Here is a 15676-nt window from a genome sequence, read left to right as displayed (position 1 = left end):
CAAATGCAAGTGATACTAGAGGTGGAATCTGATTGGTCCATAGGAGAGGCTTAGAAGGGACATAACTCGCAATAGCCACTGGTGGCACTGCGATAAAGCCCAGGAATTCCAGCCTAGTTCGGTAAGGGTGGAAACTTGACTTTTAAAGTCAGTTAACTCTCTTGCCTTGAGAAGATGATGATCTACTGGCCCAGTTTGACAAAATACATCAATACTGTCATTCCAAAAGAACCAGACAATTACAAACTCAACATAGACAAGCACAACACACAAGGGACGGCTTGGCTAGCAAACAAATGCAAGTAAGTCCACAACAACTTTGTAACTTTTCCTTGGGTGTATTTTGGCAAAGGCTGAAGGGGATACAGAAATATAGCTTGTGTGTCTGTTAGCCCGATGCCCATTTTCAGTATATTTTAGTGATATTATATGGTTATTAATAGCTGAGCTTACAAGACAGAACAGTTTTCTTGACTTGGGCGAGTGAGTGAATATGGTTTTACGCCGCTTTTAGCAATATTTCAGCAATATCACGGCAAGGGACACCAGAAATGCGCTTCACACATTGTACCTATGTAGGGAATCGAACCCAGGTCTTCTGCATGACGAGCGAACGCTTTAACCACTAAGCTACCCCACCGCCCCCTTGGGCTTTGGAGTAGTGGCAAAAGTCACAGACCTCATCAGTGAACAACATATGTGCTAGGACTACCAGTCTGTGACTATAGCTATTTGCTATCGTGCTGTGCCAAAACCTTTTGTTTGCTTGTTTTGATGTTTAAGACTTCACTCGTCAAACTTTTATCGATATGACGGCGGTTTGTAAATAATAGAGTCTGGACCAATCAACCCGGCAACTGACACCCCATGCATTGATTTACACAACTGGACACAATGACATGCATAAACCAAGTATGACCACCCGATCCTGTAAGTCACCTCTTACGAACAGCATGGGTTGCTGAAGACCAATTCTAACCCAGATCTTCACAGAGCATTTCTTGCTTAGTAGATTTAACATCTTACAGGTTTTCAAACTAATCTTACTAGACTTTGGTTTTGTACTAGTGGTCTGGGATTATGGTAGAGAATGGTAAAGTCATGAAAATGTATACCGTATTCGACCTAATAAGCGCCCCGTTCTAATAAGCGTGCATGGCGATATTTGCTAATAAATTGGCTAGTGAACAATCCCATTTAGCAACCCTTCCGCTTGATCAATGTACACAAGACTTATTTATTCACGTATAATACGCACTCGTGTGTTATATGCATCCTAAAATTATGGGCAATTAAATTCTGGAAAAATATATCTGGCGTATATAAACATTTCAGGCTGTCAGCATAAACCACAAAATTTATCTTTCAACTCTGTTTTTTTCACCAAAATAATATTCTAATAATAGCCCCCTATTTCTAATTTTGAGAGCACCCTGGGCACTTATTACGTCGAATACGGTAGCTGTCCTGCTATGAATTTGAAGATTATCTCTGAGATTCCTTCATAAACATTTTTCTTTTCTCAATTTCTGACAGTCTAACCATGGGAATTACACACACAAAAATAAAAGGAACTTGTAAGAAGTTATTAAGTGAAACTATGAAACATCTCTTGCTCATGGAAGAACTTAGCTACAAAAACACATTGACCATGCTTTTTTATAAACCATCCTATTGAACATGCACCCTGAAACACTGATCATGCACATTTAAGTCTGTGTTCGGGGTGAGTGAGTGAGTTGAGTTTAACGCCACTTTCAGTATTCTGGCGGTGTCCATAAAATTTGTCTGGGTGTCCAACTCCTTGTCACTATCATTTGTTTGTTGTTCAACAACTCACTCAGCAATATTCCTGCTATAGTATACCACCAAGTATGTAAATAGTCAAGTCTGGACCAGACAATCCCGTGAATGACATCAAGAGCATTGATCCCCACAATTGGGATACAATGGCATGCAATCAACCAAGTCACTGAGTCTGACCATTCGATTCAACTATTCAAGACCAAAAGATCCAGGGTAGAATAGGGATCGGGTGGTCAGTTTCGCTGACATGGTTAAAGCATGTCATCAATCCCATTTGTGTGGATCGATGCTCATGATATTAATCACTGTCTGGTCCAGGCTCGATTATTTACAGACCGCTATCATATAGCTGGAATATTGCTGAGTGTGGCGTTAAGTTAAAAAACAAACAAGCAAACATGGGTTACTTGAGATCCTTATTCACACCAGGAATCTGCATGGGTTCATGCAAATTTAGTCTGTTCTGGTGTGTGTGTTTGTCCGACACACCTCATGCAAATTTAGTCTGTTCTGGTGTGTGTGTTCGTGTTTGTCTGACACACCTCATGCAAATATAGTCTGTTCTGGTGTGTGTGTTCGTGTTTGTCTGACACACCTCATGCAAATTTAGTCTGTTCTGGGGTGTGTGTTTGTCTGACACACCTCATGCAAATATAGTCTGTTCTGGTGTGTGTGTTCGTGTTTGTCTGACACACCTCATGCAAATTTAGTCTGTTCTGGGGTGTGTGTTTGTCTGACACACCTCATGCAAATTTAGTCTGTTCTAGAGTGTTCGTGTTTGTCTGACACACCTCATGCACATTTAGTCTGTTCTGGTGTGTGTGTTTGTCTGACACACCTCGTGCAAATTTAGTCTGTCCTGGTGTGTGTTTGTATTTGTCTGACACACCTCGTGCAAATTTAGTCTGTTCTGGGGGGTGTGTTTGTCTGACACACCTCGTGCAAATATAGTCTGTTCTGGGGTGTGTGTTTGTCTGACACACCTCATGCAAATTTAGTCTGTTCTGGGGTGTGTGTTTGTCTGACACACCTCGTGCAAATTTAGTCTGTTCTGGGGTGTGTGTTTGTCTGACACACCTCATGCAAATTTACTCTGTTCTGGGGTGTGTGTTTGTCTGACACACCTCATGCATATTTAGTCTGTTCTGGGGTGTGTGTTTGTGTTTGTCTGACACACCTCATGCAAATTTAGTCTGTTCTGGTGTGTGTGTTTGTCTGACACACCTCATGCAAATTTAGTCTGTTCTGGGGTGTGTATTTGTCTGACACACCTCATGCAAATTTAGTCTGTTCTGGGGTGTGTTTTCGTGTTTGTCTGACACACCTCATGCAAATTTAGTCTGTTCTGGGGTGTGTATTTGTCTGACACACCTCATGCAAATTTAGTCTGTTCTGGGGTGTGTTTTCGTGTTTGTCCGACACACCTCATGCAAATTTAGTCTGTTCTGGGGTGTGTGTTCGTGTTTGTCTGACACACCTCATGCAAATTTAGTCTGTTCTGGGGTGTGTGTTTGTGTTTGTCTGACACACCTCATGCAAATTTAGTCTGTTCTGGGGTGTGTGTTTGTGATTGTCTGACACACCTCATGCAAATTTAGTCTGTTCTGGGGTGTGTGTTTGTGATTGTCTGACACACCTCATGCAAATTTAGTCTGTTCTGGTGTGTGTGTTTATCTGACAGACCTCGTGCAAATTTAGTCTGTCCTGGTGTGTGTTTGTATTTGTCTGACACACCTCGTGCAAATTTAGTCTGTTCTGGGGGGTGTGTTTGTCTGACACACCTCGTGCAAATATAGTCTGTTCTGGGGTGTGTGTTTGTCTGACACACCTCATGCAAATTTAGTCTGTTCTGGGGTGTGTGTTTGTCTGACACACCTCGTGCAAATTTAGTCTGTTCTGGGGTGTGTGTTTGTCTGACACACCTCATGCAAATTTACTCTGTTCTGGGGTGTGTGTTTGTCTGACACACCTCATGCAAATTTAGTCTGTTCTGGTGTGTGTGTTTGTCTGACACACCTCATGCAAATTTAGTCTGTTCTGGGGTGTGTATTTGTCTGACACACCTCATGCAAATTTAGTCTGTTCTGGGGTGTGTGTTTGTGTTTGTCTGACACACCTCATGCAAATTTAGTCTGTTCTGGTGTGTGTGTTTGTGATTGTCTGACACACCTCATGCAAATTTAGTCTGTTCTGGGGTGTGTGTTCGTGTTTGTCTGACACACCTCATGCAAATTTAGTCTGTTCTGGTGTGTGTGTTTGTGATTGTCTGACACACCTCATGCAAATTTAGTCTGTTCTGGGGTGTGTGTTCGTGTTTGTCTGACACACCTCATGCAAATTGAGTCTGTTCTGGGGGGTGTGTTCGTGATTGTCTGACACACCTCATGCAAATTTAGTCTGTTCTGGGGTGTGTGTTTGTGTTTGTCTGACACACCTCATGCAAATTTAGTCTGTTCTGGGGTGTGTGTTTGTGATTGTCTGACACACCTCATGCAAATTTAGACTGTTCTGGGGTGTGTGATTGTGTTTGTCCTTGTGCAAATTCAGGTCTATTTTGACCACTGCTGTATGTGTTGCACATTTGAATCCACTTTAAACTGCTTTGTAGTAAAGGTATCTATAGGAACACCTTCACCTATAAAACCTGAGCATAACCACCACAGTAACTATTTGTCAACACCTTACTTTTTATCTAACTTAGGCTAAACACATAAACACACTGGTTCTCAAGCACTGGCTTAAAAAAAACAATGTTTTGATTGTTAAGTGCTAGTCATGGTCAAAATTAGTACAAAAACAGTATTTGGATACATAATGGCATTTTCTGCGGCAGTATGACTGAGAATCAAGAAAACACTCTTTTTTCAGCCTTAACCATGATATCATAATGAGTTTCAATAAACTAAATGGAGCCTCTTAAATACCTACAACATGCTATCAGTTAACACTAAACACACCCAATCAATGAAAGATAACATATTTTAGCAGGGAATACACTACAGGGTCTGTCTCAAAAGCATAGCTAGCTGAAAAAATTGCTCATGAACAAAATGCCAAATATTTCAGTCAGTTTCATAACCGAAAATAATACTTGTTCCATTAATTAAATAATTATTGTTTCAAAGACTAAATTGACCACAAAAAAATGTCTTAAATTCTGAAGTGGTAAAAGAGACACAAGCTTTTGAAACAGTCCCCTAAGGGTTCATAATAAGAGAAAAGAAAATTCAAGATGGCCGACTTACCACTTCCTCTTTGTCCACAGTGGTTCCTTGCCCCGGCGAGGTTATCACCGGGTTTTCAAATGCACTTGAGTAAGACGCATCTGTGCTGCTGTTGGTTTTCTTAGAAGGTGATAACTGCTCTGGACTTAAGGACATAGGTGATGGACCGAAGTCTCTATCACTATTCATCACAGAATCTGAAACAATAAAAATATGAAAAAAAGGGTTCTGATACAAAACTTGTGTTTCGAATAGAGGGTATAATATCCATGAACAGGATTTAGTGTTTTTTGTACCGTAAATCTTTTCTAATAAAATGAGAAAATGTTAACAGGCTTTCCGGTTGGCTTATATTTAATCAATTTCACAGCCTTTGTCAGAAACTTCAAGACTACAAGCCTGAACTATTTTGGCAAGAGTTTCAGTTGATGCTAGCCTTAGTATATGAACCAGTCGAGTTTATCTTTCAAGACCATAAGAGATTTTACTAGACTGGGGCTTTGGACCAGTGGACAAAGTCGCAGACTGTCTACAAGCAGTTGTCTTCTGAGTAATTATCTTGTTCAATAAAATAATAGAGTACTGATATTGTGAATAGGATCGCCATCTCTGTAACTCATTATCAATATTTCAGATGCATTTCATACACACAGCAAAAATACTGGAAATTTGAAGTCGAAAATTGCAGCTGAAATTTCCAAACATTACCAATTTATTGCACAAATGATGTACCAGTTTTCAAATAGTTACAGAAAATATAGCAATACAAACATAAATTAGGTTATAGCTAGTCTAACTTACACCAACTTTACTTTAAACATGGAAATACATACATGCTTCTATACCCTACACTGCTTGGTTACAGCAAGACTATATTTCATGCACAGCAATCCTTTTATCTCTTTGATGACAAACTAACATACATACATGTATTATAATGAAGCTCATCGTTATCTAATAATTCTTAACTTTGTGTAAACTAACATTGAATCCCAGAAATAGAAAGTAATATTGTGCTTAGTTTTGCAGAAGTAGTGAGTGAGTGAGTATGGTTTTATGCCGCTTTTAGCAATATTCCAGCAATATCACGGCGGGGGACACCAGAAATGGGCTTCACACATTGTACCCATGTCGGGAATCGAACCACTAGGCTACCCGACCGCCCCTTTTGCATAAGTAAACTGTCGACAGGGGATGTAGATTACGAGATTTACCAATGCTGTGATAAACTAGAGTCATACTATATCTGAAGAACAAACAACTACATTGGCTTGCCCTCAGCACTGAAAATTGTCTGGATTCCCACATTGAATAATGTTGATGACATTTTTTAGATGATTCTTAATCATCCAAGCCACGCTTAATTTTTCCACACCTTTTTCACACAAATCAAAACTCTTTGCAAGGTAAAAAAATAAATATGCCATTGTCCATTTAGAAAGCTTAAAATGTAAAGCATTATCTTTGAAACGCACTCCTTAGGAAATGACCCATACTAACTTTATTCAGTTTGATATATCAAAAGATTTGATTACACACAGAGGATACTTTAATTATAGCATAACAAACTGTTTTCAATGTTCCTTTTCCAAATACTTAAAATAAACAGGAAATAATCACACAAATGTTTAGAAATTTAAGTCAGGAGAAATATGTAACCAATTTTTAAATATCACTCAAATTCATGAGAAAAACAAGAAAGAGAGAGAGGTATGAGAACAAGATTATTGCATTCTATCTACATTTAAAGTCTACAAATAAATATGATATAAAATTAGGTGAAATAAGAGGAAAGACAAATGTGTTAGGCTGTGACTGACAAGCAACTTGATTCAATCAATCATTAATGCTTAAAATTCCCTGTTTAGGATATAATATAACATATGAGGATAGTTTTTGAAATTGGATAATATTGGTCAATATGGCTCCTGGAAATAACCTTTCATCTAGAAATGGCAGTGTCTTGTATGAACAATGATTTGGTCTTCCAAGGGAGACCATTCTAATATTATGACACGGGAGTTATCTCCCCTCACATTATGACCCCCTTGATAAATGACAATTTTCTATATCTGCTAACATAAAACCAATCATTGAATAACTGAAATATTGTGTGACTTACAATATCGAAATAGTATTTACTCATGCTAGGATTAAATAAAATGAAAGTTAAGACTTAATTCGTTTAACCTAAACCCAAGGTAGAGCATCTTTTCCAATCCACTTTGTGTGGCAGAGTCAAGTAATGGTGTACGTTAAATGTATCTCACAAGATGCCAAGCAGTAATTCCTAAATTACTCAAAACTCTTTGCATGGCCTTACATCTGTCCAGGATGTTTCGTTAATAATTAAATTTAGAGAAATAACACAGAGGATAAGACCATACGAATCAATGTTGAAAATGTTATATATTTTGTATCTGTATTTGAATCCAATTCAAATTGGTATTATTCATAATGTTTAACGATATGGTTGTAACAGTAGGCCAAGCGTTTAATATTTTTTAGGATTACGGACCCGCTGACTAATTCTTGAGAAAATGTGAAAAAATAAATCTGATTTCCATTTTTTCCCCCGCCGATAGCCATGTAGTCAATTATTTTATTATTTCTCATCAGCTTTTAATAAAAAAAACATATGAATTACTACATAATTGATCTTTGTTGATCTTGAAGCAGAACATGAATAGCCTCCTTTGACAATTGTCCGTGTTGTAAGTAGTAGAATTTTTATTGTTACAAGGGGCTTTATCGTCACAAATGGTGGTCTTTTGAGCACAGAATAAGTTCATAAAGTATGCCAGAGGCATTCTGCATTAAAAAAAAAATGCATCTGGCTTTTTTATATTTTTCCCCCCTCCTCCAACCCTGGACTTTTGGCTGACAAATCCGTAATCCTAAAAATAAAAAAAGCCTGGCCGTGTATAAGTATTGAGAACTTTTCAAAACAATCCTTCAATTTTTTAACACCATGTATGTTAATCCTTCATAACACACATGTGAAACAAATGTTTTCATTCAATGTTTCATTTTTAAACATACAGCAGTAAATATATGCACATATTAAGAATTCATACAGACAACCATCTAACTTTCTTTTCCCCTTAAAAACATGGCTATGTCCCTCCAACCTATGTGTGAATCAAGTTGCAAGTCAAATTATGATATCAAGCAGAAATTACATGTGCAAGTGCTGCCCACATTACCCAGAACATCACTGGAACAGCTGGGACTGGAAGCTGTGAAACTGGGCGTTCCTTCAGTGTGTTCCGTGTGCGTGGGAGTCGACTCAGACAGACTCAAGGGCGGAGAACTCCGTATTGTAGTCATGTAGCGTGGTGTCACGTCGTCATGAGGATATGTTGTTGTCATCAACTCTGATCTGAAAGGGACACTCAGGAATATAACATCAGTTGGTTGGTTGGTTGGTTGTTTAACGCCGCACTCAGCAATATTCCAGCTATATGATGGCGGTCTGTAAATAATCGAGTCTGGACCAGACAATCCAGTGATTAATATCATGAGGATCGATCCACACAATTGGGATGGATGACATGGATCAAACCAGTCAGTGAGCCTGACCACCCGATCCCGTTAGTCGCCTTTTACGACAAGCATGGGTTGCTGATGACCTATTCTACCCCGGAATCTTCACAGGTCTAACATCAGTTGGACTAGTAACTAAGTGACAATGAGAGTGAGTGTGAGTAGCATTTTATACAGCTTTTAGCAATATTTCAGCAATATCACGGCAAGTGATAAATAAATGGGCTGTGTTACACAAGGCTTAAGGTGATTGATTGAGTGAGTGAGTGAGTGTTTTACGCTGCATTTAGCAATATTTCAGCAATAGCAAAGCAGGGATTTGGATGGTTTGTTGTTTAACGCCGCACTCAGCAATATTCAAGCTATATGATGGCGGTCTTTAAATTATCAAGTCTGGACCAGACAATCCAGTGATTGACATCATGAGCATCGTTCCACGCAATTGGGATCGATGAAGTGCATCAACCAAGTCAGCAAGCCTGAGCACCTGATCCAGTCAGCTGATGACAATTAAACTGCCGGGTCAAAAAACGTATACACTCATGTTTGATGGTGTCTAGAACTGAAACAAACAAGAAACGGTCTGCGAGCCTAACCACCCGATCTCGTTAGACACCTTTTACAGCAAGCATGGGTTGCTGAAGACCTATTCCAACCCGGATCTTCAAGGGTCAGATTAACAGTGTAAGTACGACAGTCCAGAAGAAAGTTCTATATATGAATGAAACATGCTAGCTTAAAAACTATTTTTCTGGGCTCCTTTCCACAAAGTAATCGTAGTGCTGCGACTCTGTCGTAACCCCCATAGTTAAACACTGACCTATGACAGTCGTAGAGCTACGATTGCTTCATGACATTGGGCCCTGGGTATTGGAAGTATGAGTAAGTAAGGTCGAGTCGGGTTTTATGCAGGAAAGTAATTCAAGAAACAATTTTGCAGTGTGGCAGCTAAAATATTTTACTCATTACTCAACCTGATTGAATTAATGTTGTTTTACACCAAAGATAGAATTATGAAAGCTATATCCAACCAGCCTGTGTATAATCAAAGATGGGATTGGAAAACCAGTGGTTGACAGCATGAGCATGAGTCCATGTTGTAAGGTCACTGTGACACACAGTCAACCTGGTTACAGATGGAAACGACTTGATCGTTATTGCTTAGCTGCATTAGGTACCGGGGACTGCCCTGGAATCTCTACAGGCATTCCTTATTCAGCAAACACCTACTCTACACACAAGAGAGTTACATATCTATTCTACCCAGTTAACCCGTGAAATTGAATAACAGCACAACATCAACGCAAAAACTAAGGGGCCAATTAATTTAATGTTCTAACCCTTTTGTGTGAGTGAGTATGGTTTTACGCCGCTTTTAGCAATATTCCAGCAATATCACGACGGTGGACACCAGAAATGGGCTTCACACTTTGTACCCATGTCGGGAATCAACTCGCGTCTTCGGCCTGACAAGCGAACGCTTTAACCACGAGGATACCCGACCACCCCTCTAACGCTTTTGAAGCAAACAATTGTGATTTTTTTCCTAACACACTTTCTTCAGGATAAACATGTCTAACAAACAATATCATTTTTTATTAAAAAAAGGTGACCCATTCAACTAATTTTCCAGCTTTTCTGGTCATGCTGGAACAAATATGTATTTCCTGATTACTCCCTGGCCCTAGCCTGAGTATTAAATGGATGGGACCTTAATTCACAGAATAGGAAGAAAAGATAGTACAACCCTACCAGCACATCAGCATTATTATCATAGACAGCCCTGTTGTTTAAGGATAAAACAGTACAAAGTGAGTGAGTGAGTGAGTTGGGTTTGACGCCGCTTTCAACAGTTTTCCAGTTATATCACAGCGTGTCAGCTTAATGTGGGAGGAAAGCCCAAAGAGATGCAGGTCTCAGACGTTTACCACTTCGGTGAAACCCACGAGCACAGGTATGGTGCTGGCAAACCTAGAAACATGATCGAGGCGAACCTGAATTCAAACCCACAATCATAGGTTTCTGGCGAGCCCAAGGGACGCAACTCTGCAAAGCAAATTGCGGTGCCTTAGACAACTGGGTCATCCATGCTCCCAAACCAGTACAAAAACTGAATTAAGGAAATCCCCTGAAAAGATCCTTTAAAGGACGGCAATGGAGTTCATGCAAGGATCACATCTATGCAAAGACAACTAAAGACTTGGCATTCATGCTGAAGGTCAACTGTGTAATTCTGTTCTTCCTATATACTGACCTGCAAAAGAAACGCATCATGACATTTGCTTCTTAGCAAGATAGATTTTTACTTGATCAAATGGTCCATTTCGAACAGTGAATGGTTTTGAGCTGACGACTTTAAAAGAAAATATATTCAAAAATGGAATATTTCTCAATTGATGCGATGTTTGTGGAGCACTTTCTTTCTGATCATTCACCATAGCACAATAAATTATTCCTAAGACCATAGTTTGTTTGTATGATTGGTAAATGTCGGTGAATTTTATCATGACAAATGGCACTGGGGACACTTGATAATTTTATCAACTTTTGATCATGTTGATGAGACATTCTTCCAAAAATTAATAAATTATACAAAATAAATCTTTGAGATATTATGGATAACAGTGAGTCAGTCAAATGAACTGATCTGAAACCCCGCTATACAATAGCTTGAAAATTTTACATTCCCCACTCTTTGTCTTTGTTTGTTGTTTAACGCCGCACTCAGCAATATCCCAGCTATATGACAGCGGTCTGTAAATAGTCTAGTCTGGACCAAACAATCCAGTGATTGATATCATCAGCATTGATCCATGCAATGGGGATACGATGACATGCATCAACCAAGTCAGCCAGCCTGACAACCCGTTCCCGTTAGTTTCCTCCAACGACAAGCATAGTCACCTTTTACAGCAAGCATGGGTTTGCTGAAGGCCTATTCTACCCTGGATCTTCATGGGTTCATTTCACCAATCATTATTCAAAGTTAGCATATATTGCACAAAACTGTGACATGTTTCTATCTGATGCGTTTGTTTTGCAAGTCAGTACATCTACAAAACACAGCTGTCATGCAAGTTAACATAAGACCATACCTGTACCACGGCCTGTTGACAAACAAAACAACAACGAAATAAGTCTCCGCTTTCGATTGGCAACAATAATATCATGAGAAGTTCTGCAATCAAATCAAAGCAGAGCGAAAAGAAACAAAATCCGTCAAGGGGGGCCCCCGTAATTCTTGAACCGTCAGGGTGGCCTCTCGTTTGAATGGCTTTTCTAGGGGATTAATTTAAATAACTCTGTGTTGGAATTCAATTAGAGCATTTCAGACCTGTTTTTAAACATTTCATGGCCTTGTTGATTTCAAAGAGGTGCCAACTCACTATAGTGAGTGAGTGAGTGAGTGAGTGAGTGAGTGAGTGAGTGAGTGAGTGAGTACGCCACTTTTAGCAATATTCCAGCAATATCACGACGGGGGACACCAGAAATGGGCTTCACACATTGTTCCCAATCCCATGTAGGGAATCGAAACCAGTTTTTCGGCGTGACAGCGCTTTACATGCAGATCATTTTTGTCTTGGAGAGTATCATTGAAGGTTATTCATTATTTTCCTCTGTATTTGAACCATGTTAGTTTTTTTGTTTTTTTTGGGTGGGTGGGTGGGGTTGGTTTGTTGTTTAACGACGCCCTCAGCAATATTCCAGCTATTTGACGGAAGTCTGTAAATAGTCGTCTGGACCAGACAATCCAGTGATTGACATCATGAACATCGATCCACGCAATTGGGACACGATGACATGCATCAACCAGGACCACCCGATCCCGTTCGTCGCCTCATACTACAAGCATTATCGACTGTTACGGCAAGCATGGGTTGCTGAAGACATATTCTATTTGAACCAACCGACCATCTTGGAACCTTTGCCTGATGGAACACACTATGTAGTGTGTTGTACCGCCGTCATATAGCTGAAATATTGCTGAGTGCGGCGTTAAACAACAAACAACAAACCAAAAATCATTACCAGCATACAGAGATGAGATTTGATATTTTCCTTTTCAGTTGAAACTTATTTGCAATGGAGCGTGGTCCAAAATTAGGGGAAGCCATCAGATTTTAACAAATTTGTGGTCACTAAAATTTGTGGGATTCTCATCCCTGAACATCATAGGCATAGAACATAAGCGATTACAATCAATTACTGGACGAGAGACTAGATTATTGATTTGAAAATTCCGAACAAAACCAGCACTAGTCTTCACATTGAAACAAAATGAAGCCCTTGTTTGCTTGGTATTTTAATCCAAGAACGTATATATTTTTCATCATAAGGGTCACGACAAAGACACAGACATTTTTAATTTCAACACCAGGAGACTCCCGGGAGGTAATGCCAGTTTAGTAGCCAGATAACTGACACGTTATTTAAGAAACTGCTTCTGCTTAAAATAGTCGTGCTGCACATGTAAAACTTAAAACTGCTCCATCGGCACAACAGCAAGACAAGCCAGCACCAGCAACACAATATCAGCAAAGCATGCATGTGCGCCTTGAATTTCAGTGCTTCATCAGCCAAGTGAGACTTGATGGATGATTCATGTCGAAAAAATGAGTTTAAAGTTACATAATATCACAGTGGATATACCAGTGGTTGTTTGAGATGGAGCTTACTTTCTAGTCCACTGACAGATTTGATTTCCTCCATAATGAACCCTCAACCTCGGTGACAAATCCTTAATGTTGGTGACAAATCCTTTATCACTGTGACAAATCCTTTAGCAAGTGACAAATCCTTTATCTTGGTGACAAATTAATCTTGGTGACAAATCCTTTATGTCAGTGACAAAATCATTTATCTCAGTGACATATCATTTATCAGTGACAAAATGATTTTTCGCAGTGACAAAATCATTCATCTTAGTGACAAATCATTTATCACAATAACAAAATCATTTATCTCAGTGACAAATCATTCAGCAAAGTGACAAATCATTTATCACATTACATACACATTGTGTAAAACAGAGAAAATACTTTACCAGAGTCATAAATCAATTTGCCAATGACAAAACATCTTCCATTGCGAGTTTGTTGTGTTTTCACCTCAGTAAATGAACTGGGACCAGATTACACTGAACAACCTTGCATGAATACTGGATGCTATCTCCAGCGAGGGAGTTGGGTGAAACGCCGCTTTAAAAGGGGCACTGATCTAACGCAATTCCCCGGACTGGTTGTTGCCTTTGTTATTGTTTTTTCTCCCATGAGTACCCGGATGATACGCAACGCAACTGAGCGTGACCAGAGACTGGGCTACCGTCTGCAAGGACAGCTAAATAAACTTGGAGGCTGGAGGCAATATTTGTTTTACGCATTTTTGCATAAACACTGATTGGTTAACTGTGATCTATACAGATTTCGACAAAGGGCGCATGTTAATTAATTTCTTCAGCCTAAACAAGCAGACAAAAAGAACAGCGGAGCTCATCGGATGTCGTCATTTGGAAATACCCCAGATGGTTATAGTTTTATACTAAAAAAAAGTATCCATGCAGTGAAAGCATTTTCTGATTTCGGCTTGCATCGTTAATACGATTACTACTCCCTTGTTGTCATCCACGTTTTCTCGTATAACCCTTCAGTTGTGTATTTGTCGTCATTCACTTGATGCTCAGTTAATGAATTTATTACAGGTACAATTAGTGGTAGCACCACTTAGATAACTTTATTTATTGTGTCTGGGGTAATTATTCAATCTAAATCCAGGTTTGAAGTGAGGTGAAATGTGTGTTATGTAATATGCACGTGGCAGCCCAGCAATAGATGAATGATCAGTTGATTTATTTTTTTGTAAATCAACGGAACGTTCCTAGTCATCAAAGGATTAACAGAAAATACGTTGATTGATTAATCACTGTTATCTTGCACAGTGGATATGTCAAGAGTGAGTGTCTACATGTCTAGGTTTACTAAAACAAAGGGAATACACTCATACCATGGCGTGAAGTGCCGATGTAAAAACAACATACTTTGTTCAAAGGGTTAACTTATAATACGTTGATTGATTGATCATTGTTATCTATCACTCATGGATTTTTTAGGAACCGTGAACGTTATGAAATAGTTGCCACGTGGGCTTTCTCAGCCGACCATTGAGACTTGACACCTATGTAAAACACCTGAAACAATCCAAGTGATCAGTTGAGAAACGAACACGGGTTATAACATCCCGAAACGACATATATCTTTTAAAATATTTGATTGTTACTGAGACACGTGACATCGAATAAGTTTCTTTGTACATCTGTAGACGAGTGGGATATTGTTCCTTTGTGTGGATATTCACGGATACATTCCTCGAACAAGGACGCTGCCTAAAATTTATACACATAAATTTGGTAGGTTGTAATTATGATATTTGCATTTTGTTTTCCTTCATTTGAACCGATTCGTTCTTGTTTCTCTACGTCTTGGTTGGGAAATTCTTCAATGCGCGATAGACGTTGTTTTCACAGGTCTTTTCCTTTGTAAGCGTGTATATATTACCGTCAATTTGTAAAATGTGATTCTCTCAGGCAATTTATAAAATGTGTAAATATTTCAGTCATTTTGACTAAAAAATCTGTCCAGATTGATTAAGACGATCAAAAGGACCTACAAACATCACAACAGATTATTATGTAGGATTAGAAGCCAAACAACATAGAAATGTACTTTTCTCAACGTAACATTTTCAGTCTCTTGGTGATGACATTAAACATCAAAATGTTTGGAATTCGTTATCATAATAATACAGATGGAAATGTTTTTCAGTCACTTTGTAAAATAACTGAATATTTAGACTTTTAATAAATTTGTTACACATTTGACAGTAAAAAAAAATACACACTATAAAAAAAGCAATGCTCAGGTGAAATATGTACTTTGTGTTGCAAGTCAAAAGAGTGTAAATGAAAATCGCAAAATTACCAAGCAAGTGACTTATCAAAACTTCGTCACCATTACCGATGCTACCCACAAAGATACCTACATTTCCTTATTATCTCGAAAACTGTGTTTCATTTTGTTCATCAATGTGACCATACGCCCTTATTA

At 38.9% G+C, this 15676-nt stretch overlaps 1 protein-coding gene and 1 pseudogene across 3 annotated transcripts in view; both read right to left on the bottom strand.

The window, feature by feature from the left end:
* Positions 1-15676, bottom strand: part of LOC139461201 (phosphatidylinositol 4-phosphate 5-kinase type-1 alpha-like) — a 70946-nt gene that overhangs the window by 21673 nt on the left and 33597 nt on the right. For all 3 annotated transcript variants that reach the window (XM_071242796.1, XM_071242797.1, XM_071242795.1), the window contains exons 16-17: positions 8213-8412; positions 5052-5227 (exon numbers count right to left, since the gene is read on the bottom strand). In XM_071242796.1, the coding sequence (XP_071098897.1) occupies positions 5052-5227; positions 8213-8412 (376 nt within the window). The remainder of the gene's footprint in view (positions 1-5051; positions 5228-8212; positions 8413-15676) is intronic.
* Positions 2350-4387, bottom strand: LOC139461274 (uncharacterized; annotated as a pseudogene).

The sequence above is a fragment of the Haliotis cracherodii genome, unplaced genomic scaffold (genome assembly GCF_022045235.1).
Source record: "Haliotis cracherodii isolate W230 unplaced genomic scaffold, xgHalCrac1.p SCAF_14, whole genome shotgun sequence".
NCBI classification, from domain to species: domain Eukaryota; kingdom Metazoa; phylum Mollusca; class Gastropoda; order Lepetellida; family Haliotidae; genus Haliotis; species Haliotis cracherodii.
The sequence above is the reverse complement of the archived record's forward strand: the minus strand, read 5'-3'. Positions and strand labels throughout refer to the sequence as shown.